Source organism: Mus pahari, chromosome 2 (assembly GCF_900095145.1).
Source record: "Mus pahari chromosome 2, PAHARI_EIJ_v1.1, whole genome shotgun sequence".
In the NCBI taxonomy this organism is placed as follows: domain Eukaryota; kingdom Metazoa; phylum Chordata; class Mammalia; order Rodentia; family Muridae; genus Mus; species Mus pahari.
Window position 1 is genome coordinate 144,470,598 of NC_034591.1, and position 22,563 is coordinate 144,493,160.

Consider the following 22,563-nt stretch of genomic DNA (forward strand, 5'->3'; position numbering starts at 1 on the left):
ATGACTCCACTTGGGTCGGTTAGCCTGCTCAAGGTTGGGGGAAGAGCACCATGGTGCACCAGGGAGCATTTGAGATTTGAATCACTCCGAGTATTTCCCTGCTTCAGAGTTTAATCATACGCTGTTTCTGCACTGTGTGGTAGGAGCAAGTTGCGGAACTCGTATGAAGCTAATATTATCCGAGCACAGTTTTAAAAAAATTACCTTATGTAAGAAAAAGGAAGAAATATGAGGAAGAAAAGTGTTCCTCTTTCAACCTTATTTATTCTTGTCTGAGGCAATAAACTGACTGTGGCTCATAGACACATACATATTCGAGAGACTGGCATAGTGGTTTTTCAAAAGGAAATTCGAGCTTGTGAGGTTAGCTACAGTTTACAGAGGATTGAAAGTCTAGGTGGACATACTTCACTGTCAGCCCTCTCACCTTTTTCGAAGGAAAATTTCTGGAGCTTTCTTTGAATATTCACCAATGTCTGAAGAAATTGTTTATGCAAATCTCAAAATCCAGGACTCTGATAAGAAAGAAGAAACCCAGAAGTCTGACAAATGTGGGGCAAAAGGTAAGATTTTGTGCCATGGATGAGATCTAAGGCTGTGGCAGTGACCACAGATTCATGCAGTGTGAATTTTTACTTTTATTTTTTTAAATGTTAATATGCCATATGAATTTTTGATTAGGTCTTTCATTTAACCCCAAATAACAAAGTGATTAAAAATATTTTTTACTTTAAAGCATAAGGCATTTCTTTAAGCCATTGCAATAAAACATTGTATTTTACTTTTTTTATATTAAATTAAATTCAGGTAGGTGGAAAGATATTGTTTTTCAAATGATGGTGTTTTATTGTGAAGATTTTGTTTTGTTTTGTTTTGTTCTGTTTTGTGTGTGTGTGTGTGTGTGTGTGTGTGTATGTGCATATGAAGCCATGGAATTAGGACTATACCTTATTCAGGAAAGTCATGGGCTTATATGTCCTTCTTGCTAGATTTTTAAAAGTAAACTGCTTGAAGTGTAGGAGAAGGACAAAGAAGGGGAGAACATTTTTTTTTTTTTTTTTAATCTGGCTTCTCTCCTCATTGTTCACAGAGCTCTGGTCCAGATCTTTAGAAGTTTCCATATTTTATCCTAGCATTCAGATCTCTATTCTTTGTCTTAAATTTAATCTCTGTATGTGTGTGCATATATGTGTGAACATGTATAAGTGTGTATGTGTGTGTGTGCACATATGTGTACGTGTGTGTATGTGTGCATGTGCCGCAGTGCTTGTGTGGCGGCCTGAGGACATTTTGAAGAGACAGTCCTTTCCTTGCACCACGTGAACCACCAGGGATTTCCCTTAGGTTGTGAGGCTTGCAAAGCAAGTGCAGTTAGCCCCTGAGCTACCTCTGCACCATGTCTCTGCCTCATTGCTCTGCCTCTGCTGAGCAGTCCATTTTAAGATTGCTCCCTTTGCTAGATCTAAGGGAGTGGTTCTCTGATCTCAGACACCCAGGAAGATTGGAAGTTCAAGGCCTACCTGGACTATGTGCGAGTTCAGAGTCAACCTGTACAGTCAATTAAGTGAGATCCTGTCTCAAAATAAGAAGTAAGAAGAGAGATGGGGATTCAGCTGAGTGCTAGAGCACTCATTTAGCATATGTGAGGCTCTATACTCTCAATATAACATAACACAGCAGGACATACTCAGCACAACACCCAGAACACATCAAAACCTACAGGAAATTCCTTCATACTGTGCATTCTCTGTGACACATCCTCCTGGTTTTCACTATTCCTGTGGCTGAGCTGGTCTTGTTCTTCTGCTTGTCCTGACTTGATTGTTTTCTTTGACGGAGCACTGGAGGGCTCTTCCTAGGTCTCTTGCTCTAGTGTCACTCTACATGCATTATCTCATGGCTTTCAGTTTCAAATTCCTATCTATCTATCTATCTATCTATCTATCTATCTATCTATCTATCTATCTATCATCTATATCTCTATCATCTGTGTCTATCATCTCTATATATCTATTATCTATGTATCTATTATTTCTCTATCAATCAGTCATCTTGCACTTTGTTTCCTGTCACTTTAAAATGCATCTAGATGACAAAAACATGCACACCTTACTACTCTGTTTTATTAGCAGCCACAGAAGTATTTAGTACTGATGGAAAATGAAATTTAAAATGAAATTTAAGGCCTAGGATTCATGCAACTTATGTCCACAGAAATAGTTGTTTTGTGAGCTTAGAAGCCTAAGGCTGGGAACCTAGCAGGCCTGGGCAAGTCTGAGCAGGCTTGCGTTACACAGTAACTAGATGTTTCCCTGACCCGCCCCTCAGGTCTCCTAATACTCATTGCACATACCATTCTGCAAATGTGTGGTAATTCTGCTGATGTTTAAATGAGCCAATCATGGGTAACCGTGCCAGTTCTTGCTAGCCCCCACCCCATTAAAAACCCCTAGCTTTTAGGCCATGTGGTCGGTGCCTCTACCTCCTGCGTGAGGTGCGCATTGTCCCGGAGCTCCGCCATTAAACTACTTCGTGTTTTTACATCAAGATGGTTTATTCGTGTTTTTTGGGCATAGCCTTCTCGAGACTAAAGTGGGGAAGGTTCCCCACGAAAGTCTTACAGTACCTAAATGAAACCGATCTGATAACTTTTAAATAACTCTGTATATATATATATATATATATATATATATATATATATATATATATATAAAACAAAAGATAGTCTATGAGTTCAAACCTCAAATAAGGACTGGAACATTTATAGTATTTTCACTAACAATAATTTTCCAAAATATTAAGAAATTAAATTTTATATTTATATGTCACTTTGTGAGCCTCCACAACATTGTTATGCTATCATCTGTTGATATAAACCACATTTCAAGATCAGAATAAGAGTATTAGGTTAGTCTTGAATTACTTTCTTGAAAAAGTCTTTTTATATATTCGTATATGGGGATAATTTAAATCATGTAATTTCTTAATAATTCATAATGTAAAAATTTTAAACTTTTTAGGGAAATGATCTAGTTTGTGACTCATCATCTATAAAATAATAAAAGCATTCTGTGAGAATGTTTTTCTTTAAGAAAATGGCAAATATTGGAAAAATTGTAATGAGAAATTCAGGTACAGATTAGGGATAGCACAGAGCTGAGGGGGGACAGTGGGACACAGACAGTGACAGCCTGCTTTGCTGAACTGCAGTCTCATTCTTAGCTTTAGAGGGGAGCTCACACGCAAGGGGAATTGCTTCCTCTGTTAAGCATCACCTTCACATTCCAAAAGACTTCTCAGAAAGCTTCCTTCAGTCTCCCAGAACACACTTTCCACAAACATATCCAAGGACACATTCTACCTGTACCCCCATTTTTCCTTCTCTCTATTTTATGAGGTCTTTCTTTACTTTTTTGCGTCTTTTGTCAATCTAAGGGTTAATGTCTTTGCCTATGAGACTCATTTCTCATTCACAAGAACTTAGTGAATATTTTTTTTTTAAAAAAGTTATTGCCCTGATCTTATTGGTAAGATATTTGAGACATTCCATGAACAAAAAATTTCTGTGGGGTAAGACATAACATAGTCAAAAAACTGAAGCTAATCCTGTTGTCTTAGGATTTCCTATCTGATTACTCTTGAAAAAAGTCTGTGAATTTCTAGCAAAATACATAGATGAAATAATTGAGGGGAGGATGGATGAATGAATGGATGGATGGATGGATCAAGTTAAGGTGTGAGATGCTTCTAGAATGCTGTGCTTTTTTTATTTTCACAGTATCCTCTGCTGCTTCCCATTCACAGCCAAAAATAGTCTGGATTCTGATTCTTCTATGCCTTCTGCTGTTCATTGGAATGGGGATCTTAGGAGGCATCTGTATGTATCACCCACTCTTTAAAAAGAAGTTTTACATTTAATTAAAGTATAGTTGCATCATCCCCCTTCCCAATAATCCCGCTCATTCTCCTGCCTTCTCCCTTTCAAATTATGTTATTGTTACATAAGTATGTGAATAAATCTATAAATGTAACCTAGTGAATCTGTTATGTGTTGCATATATTTACATATTATATATGTAGGCATTTATATAGTTATTTTCTAGCTGATTGGGAGATGTAGAATGTCAGGAGTTGTTGAACCAATGTTTATTCTTTGAATTCATTCCTTATAATAATCAGCCCCAAAGGTGGCCTTATATTGTGGTCAATAGGCACATGCTTGATCTCGCCAGTCACTCCTCTAAAGAAGCCTTTTCATACCACCTTAATACATTAATACTAAAAAAAAAATTCATCAAATTTCTAAAGGTGATAAGATAACTGAGAATTTTTAAGTCTTAAAATCATCTACTATTTTCTTTTCTTCTTTTGTCTTTGAAAAAAAAAACCAAAACAAAACCAAAACCAAACCCTGGAGTTTATACAACTTTGGCCACAGAAACGATAAAATCAAATCAATTACAAAGTGTCAAGGAAGAACTTCAGGAAAATGTTTCCCTACAGCTGGTGCACAATCTCAACAACTCCAAGAAAATCAAGACCCTCTCTGCCATGCTGCAAAACATAGCCACCCAGCTGTGTCGAGAGCTGTATAACAAAGAACCAGGTAGTCCTCAAACTGTCTCTCAAAACTCTTTCCTGGGCCGCAAAAAAATCGTAAACCTTAGAATCCTTTAAGAACCACTTTCTTACAGAGCCAATAGTAAATGTGAAATTAAATGAGTTTGGTAAATGAGTCATTGATATTTCACCAGTTTAAAACAAACAAACAAACAAACAAACAAACAAACAAACAAACGAGAAAAGCAGTAAAAACTACAAGATGCCAACTTACAAGGTTCTGACAGTTCCATAATGAAGCACCAGTTAGTATACACAGTTTTCCTAATCTGCAGTTTATTACCATTGCCCTGGGCACAGATCTCAAGAGAGGATGACGAGGGAGGGAAGCCTCTTTATAAATGACCTCATTCCTAAATTTCAGCTAGTGCTGAAGGAGTGAAAGGTCCCGAAAAAGAAATGAGATCTGGGCAATGTATGGAACCAGGGGAGTGGGTGTTACCTACAAGTGCTTTTGTAGGTTTTGTGGCTAAACTATGTTTCCCATGCTTCTGAGATGCCTCTCCAGGAGTTGTAAGGCCAGAGAGACACCTGGTAGGCATGGCAGCCCGCTGTGGCTGTGGGAGCCTGGTTTTTACTGGATGGCATATTAGCTGCGATTAATTTTTAGAGTCATAAGTGAGTTCCCCAGTGATGGGCAATATGTTTGAATAGGGCTGGGAACTTGAAAGTTTTTTTGTTTGTCCAAATTTTGTATCAGGTTTCTAGGGTGATATATAGAGATGTAGAGGATTTGGTTTCTTTCTTGACCTAAAGAGAGGGAACACAGTAAATCAGGTCAATGTTACCCAGACAGGAAAGGGATAATTGTTAAGAGTGTTGAAATCAACCTATAAAACTCTGTCCTTCTAGAGCACAAATGTAAACCATGTCCAAAGGGTTCTGAATGGTACAAGGACAGCTGTTACTCTCAACTCAGCAGGTATGCAACTTGGCAAGAGAGTGTCATGGTCTGCTCTGCTCGGAATGCCAGTCTCCTGAAGCTTACAAACAAGGATGTGCTGGTAAGGTTCTGTGTCTCTGTTCCCTCCAAAAAGGAATCAGCTTCACATCATGAAACAGGGAGTGAAGAGGGATACATTGGGAAGACATGCAGTGACCTGACTCAGGGTTGTTTTCCTGGAAAGCCCAGTCCTTGCACTTCTGTCTTAGGGAAATCACAATCAAGCTAAAACACACAAAGTTTTAGATTAAGTACAATTTTAGAACCAGCAAGATAGATGATAGATCAGGGACTCCTGGAATGCTCAGGTCTGTGTATTTCCAAGTTGGATGCGTAGAAGCAGGTTTCCGTGTATGTCTTCTGGATAGTTTTCTGAAGACAGTGTGTATGTCGATCATGGCTCAGGCTCACCACTTCCATAAAAACCACACGGGGTATAATATTCTCTATTGTCATTATATTAGATCTTTTGTTATATCTTTTGTTGACTAGGAAAAAAAACCCAACTTAACCCAGGTAGGATGATATATATGTAGATAAGTAGACTGTATTGACAGAGAAGAACAAATGCTCTCTCTCTCTCTCTCTCTCTCTCTCTATATATATATATATATATATATATATATATATATATATATATATATATTTCACAGAGTTATTAGGACCAATGAAAAGTGAATTCTCTTGTTTGTTTATTTATTTGTTTATGTTTAAGTAAGTGGTTCTCAACCTTCCTAATGTTGTGACCCTTTAATACAGTCCCTCAAGTTGTGGTGACCCTCAACCATAAAATTATTTTTGTTGCTACTTCATAACTGTAATTTTACTACTGTTATGAATTATAAATATCTAATATTTCTGATGGTCTCAGGCAAGGTCTGTGAATAGGTCACTCAATCCCCAGTAGAGTAGTGACCCACAGGGTAAGAACCACTGGTCTAAATAATGTCTTTGTATTTCACTCATTAGTCAATAGTTCTGATCTTTCACATAGTAATCCTTTATTATTTTTCTCTGGGACGAGTCTCACTCAGTATCCCCAGATAACCTCTAATTCACAGTAATTCTCCCATCTCAGCCTTCCAAGGGCTAGAATTATCAGTGTGATCTGCTGATCCTAGATTGTAGTCATTTATTGTGGAGTAAAAATACCTTAATGGCTCATCTTCTTTACCATAAAAAACATGTCATCTTTTATAGGAGAAAGGGATTCTCCTATAAAATAGAATATTCTGTCTCATTGACCTTTCTCAAGTGATTATTCATAATTATTTACTTTAAAAAAAACAACTGGCTTAACCCCCCCTGCCCCCAAGTTACTTTGGCTAAAATTTCTGGGTGGTCTCTGGAGTTACTGTTTTCCTCTGACTTTATGGCACTGTGTTCCTCTTTTCTGTTAAGACTGGTTTGCAACCACTAACCACTTCCTTTGCCCCAGAGTGAATATTCAGTAGCCAAATATTTAGACCAGAAAGTTAAGGGGTTTTTGTTTTTTGTTTTTGTTTTCTTCTTTTGGTTTTTCTAGACAGGTATTTGGTATTTCACTCATTAGTCAATAGTTCTGATATTTCACATAGTAATCCTTTATTATTTTTCTTTGGGACGAGTCTCACTCAGTATCCCCAGCTAACCTCCAATTCACAGTAATCCTCCTGTCTCAGCCTCCTGTGTAGCCCTGGCTGTCCTGGAACTCACTTTGTAGACCAGGCTGGCCTAGAACTCAGAAATCTGCCTGCCTTTGCCTCCCAAGTGCTGGGATTAAAGGCGTGCCCCACCACGCCCGGCTTGAAAGTTAAATTTTCATTGACTCTATACTAATGTTACTCAATGAATCAGTAGGTTCTCTTCGTCATCAGCGGTGAAGCCTGAAGAGATCTCAGAGACTTCAACCCATTGTTGCAAAGTTCTTTGCAAAGAATTCAGACACAGAATGCAAAAAGTTGGAAGGTTTTATTAGAAAGCAAAAGTAGAGCTGAGAGATGACTAAGCAGTTAGGAACATTGGCTGCTCTTCCAGAGGTCCCAAGTTCAATTCTCAGCAACTACATGGTGGCTCACGACCATCCACAATGAGACCCGATTCCTTTTCCTGGTGTGTGTGAAGACAGAGTACTCATATACTTTAAAATAAATAATTGCCTTGTGAGAATTTTACTGAAAGAAGATTCTGGAATGAACTAGGATTTGACCACAATCTACCCTTTCTGTTCTTAGTCAGGTTGGGTGTGTTATGGTGTCAAATGCAAGGAATAGCTGTATCTTTTGCAAGGCTGATTAGAACATAACAATGAAATAAAGGGCTTTTGAAATGACCAGGGTCAGCCATGGTTCTGACCAGGTGGTGGTTTTTATTGCTTGAGCAGTTGCAGGATATCCTGCTGTAACACAGCCCTTTGATTGCATCAGCCTCTGGGCACTGTAGTTTCTGTCTCATTCTTCCTTGCCTCTGCCCAGCAGGCCCCACTTTCTTTCTACTAGGCAGGGAAATATGCTGTGAAACACTGACATCTTTTTATTATTAATTTGTTCTCTCGTGCATTACATCCCCACCCTAATTTTCCCTCCTCTCCACCCAGTCCATCCCTCTAACCCTCCTCTGTTACCCTTCAGAAAAAGGCATGGCTCCCAGGGATATAAACCAAACACGCAATATGAAGTTGCCATAAAGCTAGACCTCTCTCCTCATATGAAGGCTGGATAAGGCAACCGGGTAGGAGGAAAAGAGCCCCCAGAGCAGGCGACAGAGTCAGAGATAGCCCCGCTTCTTGTTAGGAACCCTACAAACCCACAAAACTACACCATTATAACATAAGCAGAGGACCCAGGTTAAACCCACGCAGGCTCCTTGATTGTTGATCCAGTCTCAGTGAGCCTCTGTGAGCCCAGGTTTGTTGATTCTGTGGGGTTTCCTTGTGGTATCCTTGACCCCTCTGGCTCTTATAATCCTTTCTCCCTTCTGAGTCAGGATTCCCCGAGTTACACCTAATGTTTGACTGTAGCTCTGTGCATCTCTTTTCACCAGTTACTTGGATGGAGCCTCTCTAATGGTGATTATACCAGAAGCCAGGCTCCTGTCTATGAGTATAGGAGAGTGTCATTAGGGATAGTTTCACTTTTTTTTTTCTGTGCATGTTTGGTTCTATCTAAAGTCTCTGAACCATCTGTCCTCTGGTTTATGGTCCTACAGATTGTGACAGGGGTAGGCTTCCTATCCGGGCATGGGTTTCAAACTGGACCAGTCATTGGTTGGACACTCCCATAATTTCTGGGCTACCTTCATCCCAACACATCGTGCTGGCAGGATTAATTGTAGGTCAAAGGTTTTGTGGCTGGGTTGGTGTCCCAGTCCGTCCATTAGAAGTCAAGCCTGGTTAAAGGAGATTGCCATTTCAGGCTTTGGATCTCTGATTCATAAAAATCTTAGCTGGAGTCATCCTAATCGATTCCTGGGGGTTTCCACTATTCTACCTTGTCCCCAAATTGCCTCGCTACCCCAAGCTACACTTGTCTCTTCTAATACCCTTACTTTTCATCCTCTACCGACCTGATCCCTCCTGTGAGCATCCACATCTGCCCACAGGATACAGACAATATCTATTCTATTTCCACTTCTTCGGGAGATTCGTGCATCCCCCTTAAGCCTTCCTTATTACATAGCCTGCCTGGATCTGTGAGTTGCAGAATTATTATCCTTTACTTTATAGTTAATATCCACTTACAAGTTAGTACATACCATATTTGTCTTTCTAGTTCTGAGTTACCTCACTCAAGATAATTTTTTCCTAGTTCCATCCATTTGCCTGCAAATTCCATGTTATTTTTTTTAACAGCTGAGTAATATTCCATTGTGTAAATGTACCACATTTTCTTTATCCATTGTTTGGTTGAGTCACATCTAGGTTGTTTCTAATTTCTGGCTATTATGAATAAAGCTGCTATGGACATAGTTGAGCAAGTACGGTGGTATGGTGGAACATCCTGAGAGTATTTGTCCAAGAGTGGTATAGCTGGGTCTTGACAAATCTATTCCCACTTTTCTGAGAAACTACCACATTGATTCTCAAATCAAGCTGTACAAGTTTGTGTTCTCATCAGCAATGGAGTAGTCTGATTCTGTTTCACATCTTACCAGTATGAGCCATCACGCATGCTCACATTTTTTGACCTTAGTCATTCTGACAGGTATAAGATGGAATCTCAGAATCATTTTGATTTGCATTTCTCTGGTGGCTAAGGCTGTTGAACATCTTCAAGTGTTTCTCAGCCATTTGGGATTCATCTGTTGAGAATTCTCTGTTTAGATCTGTACCCCATTTTTAATTGGATTATTTGGTTAGTTGACATCTAGTTTCTTAACTTCTTTATATACTTTGGGAATAAGTCCTATGTTAGAAGCAGAATTTCTGAAAATCAATTCCCATTCTGTAGACTGCCATTTTGTCCTATTGATGGTGATCTTTGTCTTACTGAAGTTTTCAATTTCACAAGGCCTCTTTTACTGTTGATCTTAGTGCCTGAGCCATTGGTGTTCTGTTCACGAAGTTGTCTCCTGGAACACTGATATCTTAAGAAACACTATCTATCTATCTGTCTATCTGTCTGCCTATCTGTCTATCTGTCTATCTATCTATCTATCTATCTATCTATCTATCTATCTATCTATCTATCTATCTATCATCTATTATCTATCAATTAACCATGATCTATATATACCACTTATCTATTATCTATTTATCTATCCCTTTTAATTTGAATATATATATATATATATATATATATATATATATATATATATATACAGCTTCCTCTCCCTTCCCTCTCCCTAATCTCTCCCTCTACATCTCCCCTTTACCCCAGAGCCACCTTATTTCCGCCTCCCCTCTGAAAAGAGCAGAACTCTAAGAGTCACTAATACAGAATAAGAAGCTATAATCTATAAAACCAGGCACATATTCTCACATCAAGGCTGGACAGGGCAACCCTTTTAAATGACATTGAAAAGTGGTAATGGTACTCCAAAGCTAGTGTAGTGTACAGATATAAGAGACAACTTGTTTAAAAGGCCATTTCTGTTTCTGTAGGAATTTATAAAGTACAAGAAGCTACGCTATGTTTGGCTTGCATTGTCACCCAGAAAAAATCCCATACAGTATCCACTAAGTGAGAAGATATTCCTCTCTGAAGAGTAAGTCTTTGGTCTTGTTGAATTTTTATGGTTAGTCTTGAATGGAGACAATTTCTTCAGGAGCTTGGTAGATTGCCACTAATAGCAGCTTCAGCTGACACCACTTCTTTAAAGGCAACTGCCCCATCAGGCTTCTGGGACATCTACATTTGATTACGTAGAGAGTTGCCCCACATACCTTGTCATTATTTTGGCAAATCTCCAACAACCTACAGTAACCAAATTACAGGAACCTTTTTTGTTTTTTTAAATTACTGCTTATAGTTAAGAACAGTGAAGCCAAAACCATTCACTAGACACCTTTAAGTACTTAATATTGTGCTATATTCTGGAATTCAAAAGTGAATGAAAGATTAACAGCTTTAAATTAGTCAACTTTGAGCTATATGTGTTTGTGTTGAGAGTGCATGCATGTATGTTTGTGTGTGTGTGTGTGTGTGTGTGTGTGTGGTACATGTATGGATGGTGCACTTATATGTGTGATGCGCATGTGGTGTGCGGGTATGTATATGTATGTGTATGTTATTATCTGTCTATCTGTCTATCTGTCTGTCTGTCTGTCTGTCTGTCTGTCTGTCTGTCTGTCTGTCTATCTACCTATCATCTAGTGCTTCTGGTGGAAGTCAGAGGACAAATTCTGGTGTTATTTTTTTTTTTAGGTGTTCTCTACTCCCTCTTTTTTGAGGCAGAATCCCTTACTGGCCTGGAACTCTCCAACAGTCTAGGTGTTAGGGAGCCCCTGACAAGTGATCTGCTTGTCTGTGTCTCCCTAACACTAGGATTATCAGTTGTGTTACCAGGCTCAAATTTTATTTATGGGTTCTGGGGATTGAACTCAAGTCCTTGTGCTTGCTAGGGAAGGACTTGGCTGATTGAACCATCTTTACAGCCCTGAAGTGGAGACTGTTGAGTCTAGTGATTGAAGACTCAATGGACAAACATTACAACATCAAGAATTATATGAACTTACGCATAGGCTGCATACATGGCTATATATGATTTTATAAGTATATTTAGGAAGGTATTTATAAATATACTGCTACAACTGGATTTACACATTGTATTTGTTCAGCTTTTTTTTTTTAAAGATTTCTTTATTTACTTATTTATTTTATGTATGTGAGTACACTGTAGCTGTACAGATGGTTGTGAATCTTCATATGGTTGTTGGGAATTGAATTTTTAAGACCTCTGCTCGCTCAGTCTCTGCTCACTCTGGCCCAAAGATTTATTTATTATTATACATAAGTACACTGTAGCTGACTTCAGATGCACCAGAAGAGGGCATCAGATCTCATTACAGGTGGTTGTCAGCCACCATGTGGTTGCTGGGATTTGAACTCAGGACCTTCGGAAGAGCAGTCAGTGCCCTTACCCACTGAGCCATCTTGCCAATCCTGTTCAGCTTTTTTAATGAGAATAAATGACGGTTTTATTTGCATCAACATGTGAAAATCCCACTTGTATTTATTATCCTTGAAATTTGGGAAACCAAATATGAGGCTGAAAAAAAGAAACCTTAATCTCAGTCTGCCAGACATTGATTCAGGCCTCACTTTTGTCATGAGGTGCAGAAGAGTCAGTGCTCATAGAAGCTGTAACAGGGTTCTGAGACCTTGCACAGGAGTTATAGGTAGTTGTGGGCTGTGTTCTAGGGACTAAACTTGACTTCTGTGCAAGTGCAGTGTGCACCTTAACCACTGAGTCATCTCCTTAGATTGAATCTAGGATCTTGCATTGGCTAGGCAAGAACACTACTATCATGTTGCATCTCAAGCTTGTTAGTTTTGTTAGATCAGGATGCATCAAATAGGAAGTCAGCCAAGGTCACCCTGCTGAATGTCTACCATGCTGAGGCTAAGCACAGTGACTTCTGCATGCTCACCACAGTAGGTCATGCCACAAACACTAGTTTCTGTTTCATGTTGTTCTTCTACTCAGCGAGAAATAAGTGTAAGAGTGTGGGTCACAAAGACAATGCAATGATAGGAATCGGGATAATTACACATTGAGGAGAGATGGATGGAAGTCTCGAAGGTCCCATTTGCAGGGAAGCAGTGCAGCCAGCATCAAGATGTGAATTAGGAAGGAAGACTAGGGGAATCTTAATCTTTATAAAGAAGAATAAACATGCACTAGAAATTACGACACAAGAGAAGAAGAGAAGGCATTAAGAGCAGTAGATGTTTGACATTGTCAAACAATCCTTAAATAATAAGTGTAAGATCTTCATTCATGTGGTACATGGGTGTGTGTGTGGGGGGTTGCATGTGTGTGTGTGTGTGTGTTTGTGTATATGTGTGGGGTGCTTTGTTTTGCATTTGTGTGTGTATGTGTGATACATGTGGTATGTGGTGTTATGTGTGTGTGTGTATGTGATTGATATATGTGGTATGTGGTATTTTGTGTACGTGATATGCCTGTGATGTGTGGGGTTTTTTTTTGTATATATATATATATATATATATATATATATATATATATATATGGTGTGGTATGTGGTTTTTTGTGTATGTGTGTATGGTATGTTGTATAGTGCTTTGTGTGTATATAATTTTGTTGTTATTTTTAGTGTTATTTGGTTTTTTTCTGGAAGAGGGTGATGTCTACTTTGACATCATGGAAAATCTCATTTTTTTCAACATTTACTTTATGTCTGTGTGTATGTTTCTTTATATGAGTATTCACACATGATTTTAGGTATCTATGGAGGCCAGAAGCATTGTATAGCCCAGAGCTGGATTTATAAGTGATTTACCTAATGTAAACTAGGAGCTGAACTCAGATCCTCTGGAATTTCCATCTTAACCACAGAGCCATTTCTCCAGCTCCCTGGAAAACTCATTTTTGAAAATTTAGCTTGGTACACTCTTGCACAGTCTTAGGGGTGGACCTGACTAGGATTGCAAGAGAGTGAAGACAAGACATTATTCTAATTCATATCAGCCATGGGAAGAGAGGCTAAGTCTGGAGTCAAATGACAGAAAATATTCCAGAGGTGGGAAATCAAAAAATAGTTTTTCCCATCACATATACGTACACATCATCAATTGAAATTTAACTTAGACAATAGACCTCACAACCAATAGTGTTATTTTGAAAATTCTCTTCTGTGGGTATAATCAAAATGCAACTTGCCAGGTGTACTTATTTTTCTCTTACAGGTTTGAAAGAAGCACGGATGACATCGATAAGATGTACTGTGGATATATAGGCAGGGTCAATATTTATTATACATACTGCAGTAATCAGAACAATATCATATGCGAAGAGACAGCCAGCAAAGTGCAGGTGGAAAGTGTGCTGAGTGGTCTCCCAGAGGGCGGCATGTACCTGTAGCTACTCTGCAGGGGCTTGTCCCTAGCTACTATCCTGCTGTGATGGTTTGAATGAGAATGGCCCCCAGGGTCTCCTTTGAATACTTGGTCCTCCGCTGGTGGAACTGTTTCAGAAACCTGGGAAGGTGTGACCTTGTTAGAGGAGGTTGTGTCCTTGAAGGCGTGGCTTTGCGTTTTTTTCAAAAAGCCCATGCCATTCCCAGTTATTTCTCTCTCTGTCTTCTGCTTATGGATTGAGCTGTGAGCTCACAGCTACTGCTTAAGACCATGTTTGTCTGCCTGCTGCCATCCTCCTCACCACCATGGTCATGGACTTTAACCCTCCCAAACCAGGAGCCAAATTAAATGCTTCCTTTTATAAGTAACCTTGGTCAAGGTGTTTTTGTCACAGCAATTGAAAGGTTGCCAAGACATCTGTCACTCGGAAGAACTGTAGGCAGTGGGCATCTCCTCTCACACAAACACAGTAACAGCAGTATGACTGCAGTCCTGCCTCTCTAATTATGTCTAGATTTCTTTGTCTCATTTGCTGACTGCCACAATACTAAGTCATACAGTACGCTGAACACAAAACCATGCAGCCTTTTTCTTCTCTTTTTTCCAAGGACAAACCAGACAAATTTCAACCTCAAAGAAAATAAAGTCTGGAAAAATATAGAAAGCATAGCATGATATGAACAATTTGTAGTAAAGATTTATAAACACTTAAAAAAGATGTGAGGGAAAATAAACTTTTCAATTGATACAGCGAAGCATTTGATGAATACTTTATACCCTGTCATAATAAAGCTTAAGAAACTAGTAGATTTCCCAAATACAATCAAGCTTTGACATGAAATAAGCAGCAAGCAAGTGAACAAAACTCTGAAGTTTGAACTAACATCATAGTTCTAGCAAGAGAAAACATATTCCTAGTTTTAGAATAAGATAAGAACAAACATCATTAATCGCTTCATTCGTCATTATTAATATGAAGAGCAGAACACCAGTGGATATTAAAAAAAATGAAGCTGGGTAAAGATCAGAATCAGGCCAAAGCTGGGAAGACAAGATGGGAGTATTTATTGTTGATCCACCCTGGTCAGTGAGGCCAAGTGGACTGAAGAAAATACCAGAGATCTGTGTATACCAGATCTCTGGAATACCAGGGAATGCCACGCATTTGGGTTCAGGAGTAGAGTGAACAAAACACTTCTCATTTGTATTATTAAAGTAATCAAAACACAGGGTGGCTTTCTGTCTCCAATTTGTGAGGGGGACCTGAAGGTTAGATGTCAGTCTTCTTGGAAGTATCTGGTGTTGAGTAGGTTTACAGTTAGTTTAAGCAAATACAACCACAGCAAAAGAATATACTTGGTGTTATGTCTTATCATCTTTGGTCATGTGAAAAGAGACAAGAATATTCTTCCTAGGCCTTTGCCTTTCCCACCGAAATGATGTGGACATGCCACCCACAGTGTTGCCTTCATGTCCTTCCTTCCAAGTGCATCCACTCACCAGTTCCTGCAATTCGATCCAGACCACAAACGTATGGAAAATAAAAAACATTGCGTACTCTGTACCATCCACAGGTCATGGTAAGTTCATAGCTTTCTTACACAGGCTCCCACAATCTTTCATCTTTTCTTAATGACCACCAACATCATGATCCGCAGAATTTTCTGAGTTTCCAAAGAATTCAGAAGAGAATTATTCCCTTATACTAGTAGATAAGGTGCTCTTTGCTGAAATCTATGAGGCTATTGACACTTGTTCCAGGTGAAAATAATGTATAAACATTTGTCACTGTGTATAGTGTTCTATAAATGGAGTGAAACTGAATCTTAACACTTTCAAATCCAGACTTTTGAATCCGGAAGTTTTGGATTCTATTCTTAAATTTGTTCCCTAAAACAATTTTTAGTGCTAGCTGCTACACAATTATGGCAGGAATAAATAGTTTGGTAGAAGATCTGTAGTGAAATAGACTTTGGACACCCAGAATACTGACCAAGAAAAGCTTCAAGAGGCTGAGAGGAACCAGTTTTCTCCCTGGAAGCATACTGCCCTCTAGTGGTTTCACAGAAGAACTTTCCCCTGGCGTCTTACTAAAGGGAACCTTTAGCTGGAATAAAACCATCACGGGTCTAAATCTGCTGGAAATAGACCTGGTTTCCACCGGCAGCACCCCTGCACCGCGTCCATCCAATTCTATTTACTGTGGAAGGCATTGAAAGATACTCAACCAAGCAAGGTAGTACACAACTGTCATCTTAGAACTCAGAAGGAGGCTGAGTGCGGGGGGACAGCTGGGTTCTGGGCCAGCCTCAGCTACACAATGATTTACTATTACACCCCAGTTGGTTTTACAGACATCTACAGTCTTTCCTGCTGAATTTAGTAACTCTGGAGAGATTTACAACCCACACACTTTTGGGAAGCCATAATTAATTAGTTGTTGGGATTTTACTTCTTCAAATGAAACTATCTTTGGGTAAGCAAAGAGACAATATATTTTAAGCACAGCAGCATCACTTTCCCAGGGCATAGTGTTTGATCACCGTGTTTATCACAGCAACAGAGAATAAACTAAGACAACCTGTGGTCCCAGAATTATGGAAGTGGAGGCATGAAGGTCAGAGTTCAAGGTGATCCTCAGCCCAAATGTCCAAATCATTTCTGTGGGAAAGGCAAAGGCCTAGGAAGAATATTCTTGTCTCTTTTCACTTCAAGACCAGCCCGAGATCAGGCCTGTCTCAAAAAACAAAAGCAAACCAAAAAGAAAAGTGTAGAACTCCACTATTTAAATGGCCTTCCACTCAAATAAAAGTCGCAATATGCTTTGTGTTCTTTGAACATCATAAATCGTAGAAAAATAGAAGTTTCAAATGAATACAGTCCAGTGGGCGCCATGTCTATTTAAAGGTTACGGGTATTTCTGAGGCAGGATCAGGATTTAATAAGAGAAAAGACTCTCGGAATATTAAATATGGAGATAGAGAATTACAAAGTGAAATATCAAAACTCTCTTCACTTTTCTTTCTTTAAATTTTGTGTATGTGTCCATGTGGAGACCAGAAGAAGGCATCCGAGTTACATGCACTTTCAGCATGCCTTTGCAGGAGACCTGCCTTGATAATTGGGTGCTGGAATCTCATTGTGGCCCTCGATATTCTATAGGAAGCGCTCTTAACCTTTAGTCATTTTTCCATCTCTGTCTTTGATCTCATTAATAAAGCTTTAATGGCAGAACCTTATGTATGAGGATTTAATAAACTAAGAGAAATATTTAATTTACTAAATTAAAATCCTGATGTTGCCTCACACAAACCTCACGGAAACCAAGGAAAGCAACCTAAGTCTTCTAGCTTATGCTGTACAATCAGTTAGTTGATCTTGGAGCAAGATCCAAAATAAAATAAAATCAGATCCAAAACTTGTTTAATAACATATATCACGATGAAGAGCTACATTCCTAATTTCCTTTAATTGAATATCTTATGAGTGGAAAAGCAGTTGGGAATATGTTAGAGGGCCTGTCACCCTGGAATTTTCTGAAATATAAATTATGTATACATATATATTGCATTGAAGAAAATAATGGAACTTCACAGACTCTAATACTGATGGAAAATATACTGGATGAATCAATGAAAGAAAAAGTTGAGCATAGGAAGAGAAAGGAACTGAATGTTGGTAGAAAAACTAAAAGCCCCGCTATTTAAGAGAACAATGATGTAAATTCTATACCTGTGAAAGAAAGTAGTTCTTCTCATTATGGAGATTTCTTCTAACATTTACCACCTACTAATTTTAGATGATACCCTCCCCACAGTGGATAGGTAGTGCTCCATTTCTCCATCTCCAGAGAACACCACATCCAATGAGCCTGGCTAGGTAGGATTAGCTGTCTTCTAAAACTCCTTTCCGGCAGAAATGAGAAACACACTGCTCTTTTCCAGGGTGACCTGATTTCATTTCTGCTGTCCACCATTGTTTTTGTCTTAAGAACCCAGTTCATACCACAGTGAACTGTGTTCTTAAAAACCTTCACAGGGAGGGAGGGACCTGGGTGAGAGAGGGGGAAGGGGAAAATGGGGCAGAGTCATGTGGGTGGGGGAGAGAAGACCAGAGTGCCAGGAAAATGAATGGAAATATGTGACTGCCAGGGATTGGGGGAAGCATGAGAGTGTTCCAGAGACTTGGGATGAGAGAGACTCCCAGGACTGATTGGGAGTGACCTTAGTTGAAATACCCAACAGTGAGGAGATGGAACCTGAAGAGATCTTCTCCAGTAGTTAGTCAGGGCTCCCAGTGGAGAGATGGGGACACCAACCCACCTTCCAAATTTTTGACTCAGAACTGTTCCTGTCTAAATGAAATGAGGGGGCAAAAATGGAGCAGAGATTGAAGGAAAGGCCATCCAGTGACTGGCCCAACTTGGGATTCATGAAAGAGTTAGGGGAAGGATTGAAAGAGCTGAAGGGGATGGCAACCCTGCAGGAAAACCAACCATGTCAACTAACCCGGACCTCTGGAAGTTCCCAGAGACTAAGCCACCAACCAGAGAGCATACATGGGCTGTGTGTTCTCTGAGGCCCCGGCACATATGTAGCAAAGAACTGCTTTGTCTGGCCTCAATGTAAGGTGGGGGAATCACCCTTTCAGAAGCAAAGAAGAGGAGGGTTGGGGTGAGGAACTCTGGGAGGGGGCACTGGGATGAGGGCAACATTTGGGATGTAAATAAATAAATAGATTAATTAATTAGTTAAAAAAAGACCTTCACATTGTGTCTGACTTTTTTCCTTGTATGATATAATGCTACATCCTAGTAAAACCAGTTATTTGTTTGAGACAGGATTTTGCCATATAATCCAGGTGAGGCTCAAACTTGTGTGTTCCCTCTGGCTTGAACTCTTGGTCCTCCTGGTTTTTTGTTTTTTTTAAGCCTAAAATAAAGCTTTTCCTGAAGACAAGTTATTATCAAATCATCACAGCAAAGTCATGCCTGAGAGCAGGAGACAAAGACAAGACGCAGAGGCACAGAGTGATGTTGATGTTCGATTTTCTGAAGAAATATCTCTCTCTCTCTCTCTCTCTCTCTCTCTCTCTCTCTCTCTCTCTCTCTCTCCCTCCCTCCCCATCCTCCCTCCCTCCCCCTCCCTCTCCCTCCCTCCCTCCCTCTCTCCCTCCCTTCTCCCTTTCCCTACATCCCCCCATTTTTAGAAATAAATAAGCAGACAGAAATATTACATCAAACCTAAGAGGTAGAGGATCCCCACAGGAGTTTACTCATGGGGGTAATGTTCGCAGAAACGCAGTTGCTTAATTGGAAATAATGGCCTTTTTATCAGTTCCTCCCGAGTTTGTTTTTGTTTCTGCAGAGCTTTCAATTCCAACTGATAAAGAATGAGAAACACGAACAGGCATGGATGCTATCTTTGTCCACCTCATTTCTGGGCAACATCTCACAAGGGACACAGGAAATGTAAAAATAATCCACATACAGCAGACCCAGATCTGGGAATTCCCTGGGCTGCCCTCCACCTGCCGCTGACCCCTTAGCCCCTGCTCCCTCATCCTGGATACCTGGTGCATGGCTGAATGAAGAATGTCTTTGCCCACACTCTGATGATTTTCCTAGAACAAGCAGGAGATAGGGAAGAAAAGATTTGCCCCAGTTTGCTTCCTATTTCTGGAATAAAGATGCTATGACCAAAAGGTCATGGTTTATTTCCCTTACAGATAACAAAACCCAAAACAGGAACTTGAAAGTAGGCGATGAAGCCAAGCCACGGAGAGTGCAGCTAACTTGATTTTATTCCCAGGCTTGCTTAGCTTGTTTTTAATACAACCCAGGCGGTACCTCCCTGGTGAGATGGGCTCTTCCACATCAACCATACACAAGAAAATGCCCCCTTGGTCTTGCAAACTTTATATGACCCAGCACAAGGAAAGGCCTGGGCCAAGTAGTGGGAGTGGGTGGGTAGGGGAGCAGAGGTGGGGGGAGGGTATAGGAAACTTTCGGGATATCATTTGAAAAGTAAATAAAGAAAATAATAATAATAATAAAAAAAAATCAAAAAAAAAAATGCCTCACAGACTTTCCTACACAGGGCAATCTTATGAAGGCATTTTTTCTCAGCTAAGGTTTCCTTCCCAGACAACACAGGCTTGTGCCCAGGTGACAAAGAAACCAAACCAAACCTAACCAAACAGAACAAAACAAAAGTACAGTGTTGAACATCTCCTTGCAAGAAAAGCATCAGTGGTGAGAACCACTCGGAGAACTCTGTGAGTTGGGGAACAGACTAGAAGGACTGGGGGAATTTGTAGTTCAAGGACACACAGGGAATGGTCCTAGAAATAACAGCTATATTTAATTGGTATTCACTCAACACCTCCTTTGTATATCTCATTTGTTTCTTATACACACACACACACATATACACACACACACACACACAAACACACACACTATGCTGGGGAAAAGAGGATCTTTAAAATCATATATATATATATATATATATATTATATGATATATGTATTAAGTATATAGTATATATAGTATTTTTATGTTACTATTTTTATAGATTTATTTATATATGGTGCTATTTACATGTACATGAACACATAAACATATATATGCCTATGAACTTATAGATGCTTTTGTCTGTTGACTCAAAGAGGCTGTGGGGGTGCACACATCTGTGGGGGTCAGTGTGACATTTCCGTTTAGTGACCTGACAAATAGTTGTCACATTCATCACTTCATATCTGTCACTGATTTATGTTAAGAACATCCAAAATCTCTACTAGATGTTATAATTATAAAATTTGTTACCAAGCATAGTTGTGTAATGTGCTATTGACTATTAAAAGTTATGTTTTCCAATAAACTGCACCAAGTACTTAAGGCCATCTCTATTATTCTACTGTCGATCCAGGCTCTGGTAATCAGTCCTCTCCTCTCCTCTTGTACCAGATAACGTTTTACCTTCCACATGGAAGCGAGAACACACGGCGTTTGCCTCTTCTACACCTGACTAATTTAACATAACAAATTTCATTTAACATGATACTCTGTTAGCATAATACTCATGTTTAATTCATTACAAATGTCAAAATTCCATTCATTTTTATGGTTGAATAGTATTTTATTCTGTGTATATATTATACACATTTCTCATTTATTCATTTATTGGTGGGCGTTTAGTTGTAAGATAGGACTTTACTATGTTGCTAAGGATTGCTTTAGATTGTCTATGTAGCCCAGGCTAGGCTGGTCTCAATCTCTTAGTGATTCTCCTATCCCAGCCCTCTCTTTTTTAAACATGATATTTTCATTAATTTTTTTGTCTAACACTATTTGAACATATTCACCCCTGCCACAACTCTTCTCATAGGCAGCTTCTTCACTCTCTTCTCCCTTCCCACACAGCTTTGACTTCTCTTCATTCCTCACCCTCATATCACATTTTCTTCATCTATTTACATCTGAGATATTTATTATAATCAAATTACTGGCTTTATTTTGTTATTGAGTTGTTTAAGTTCTTTGTATACTCTTGGTCATATAGATGAGTAGTTTGTGGGTTTCTCCATCCTAAAGGCCTTCTCTTCATTCAGTGTGTCATTTCCCCTGACAGTTAGTCTTTAAACTCAGCAGCACCCCACCTGTCCGTTTAACTGTTCTCAGCTGTGCTTTTGGAAATAGATTCAAAGATTCATTGCCATGAACAGTGTCCTGAGTCATTTCTCCTATGTTTTCTTTCAGTAATTTTAGTTCCCAATCTTGTATTTGTTTGCTTAATTCACTTGTAGTTGGTTGGACCAAAGGAAGAGAGAGAGAGAGAGAGAGAGAGAGAGAGAGAGAGAGAGAGAGAGAGAGAGAGAGAGAAAGTTCAGCTTCACCGTCTGCAGATAGAGACCTGGTTTTCCCATCATCCCTCAGAAGAGAACAAAATCTCTTACTGGATCCAAACTGGCCATACACTTGCACATTTCCTCCAGGTTCTTCATCCTGGGTGATTGCTTTATGTGCCTTTTTTATGCCAGTGTCATGCTGTTTTTGTTATAGTGGCAGATTTACCCAAGTTACCATTATTTCTGTCTCTCTTATGACTTTCCATGATCTTGCTTGGCTGTACAATTATTTTTAGGAAAACTCACTATATGAGAACTAACTGGCAAAGGTGGGAGATGCCAAGAAACTGAAAAAGTATATCCAAGCTGGCACAGAGCAGAACAACACATCCGGGCACAAGGATAGAAGTACGCTTTTGGCAGCAGCAGCGTGGAGGATCCCCACACTCCAAGGAGAGAAGAGGGGATTGATATGTTAAGCTACAGAAAGGTGGGCCTGGGCCAAATAGCTTGTACCTGGGCTTACTGTTAAAGAAGTCAGCAACCACTTGCTAGGGAACAACAGTCTGGGCATCAGTGGTCATCAAAAAATAGTTGGCTGTTTTAATGACTATTGTTATTTTATAGTGCTTA

The 22,563-nt window shown here is 39.4% G+C and overlaps 1 protein-coding gene across 1 annotated transcript; it reads left to right on the plus strand.

Annotated features, from left to right (window-relative positions):
* The first annotated feature begins 322 nt into the window (after window positions 1-322).
* On the plus strand, window positions 323-14,450 carry Clec12a (C-type lectin domain family 12 member A). The gene is made up of 6 exons (XM_021191689.1): window positions 323-563; window positions 3,779-3,877; window positions 4,418-4,606; window positions 5,473-5,624; window positions 10,644-10,747; window positions 13,912-14,450. Exons 1-6 carry the CDS (start codon window positions 473-475, stop codon window positions 14,084-14,086), a joined length of 810 nt encoding a protein of 269 aa, XP_021047348.1. The 5' UTR covers window positions 323-472; the 3' UTR covers window positions 14,087-14,450.
* Window positions 14,451-22,563: the final 8,113 nt, after the last annotated feature.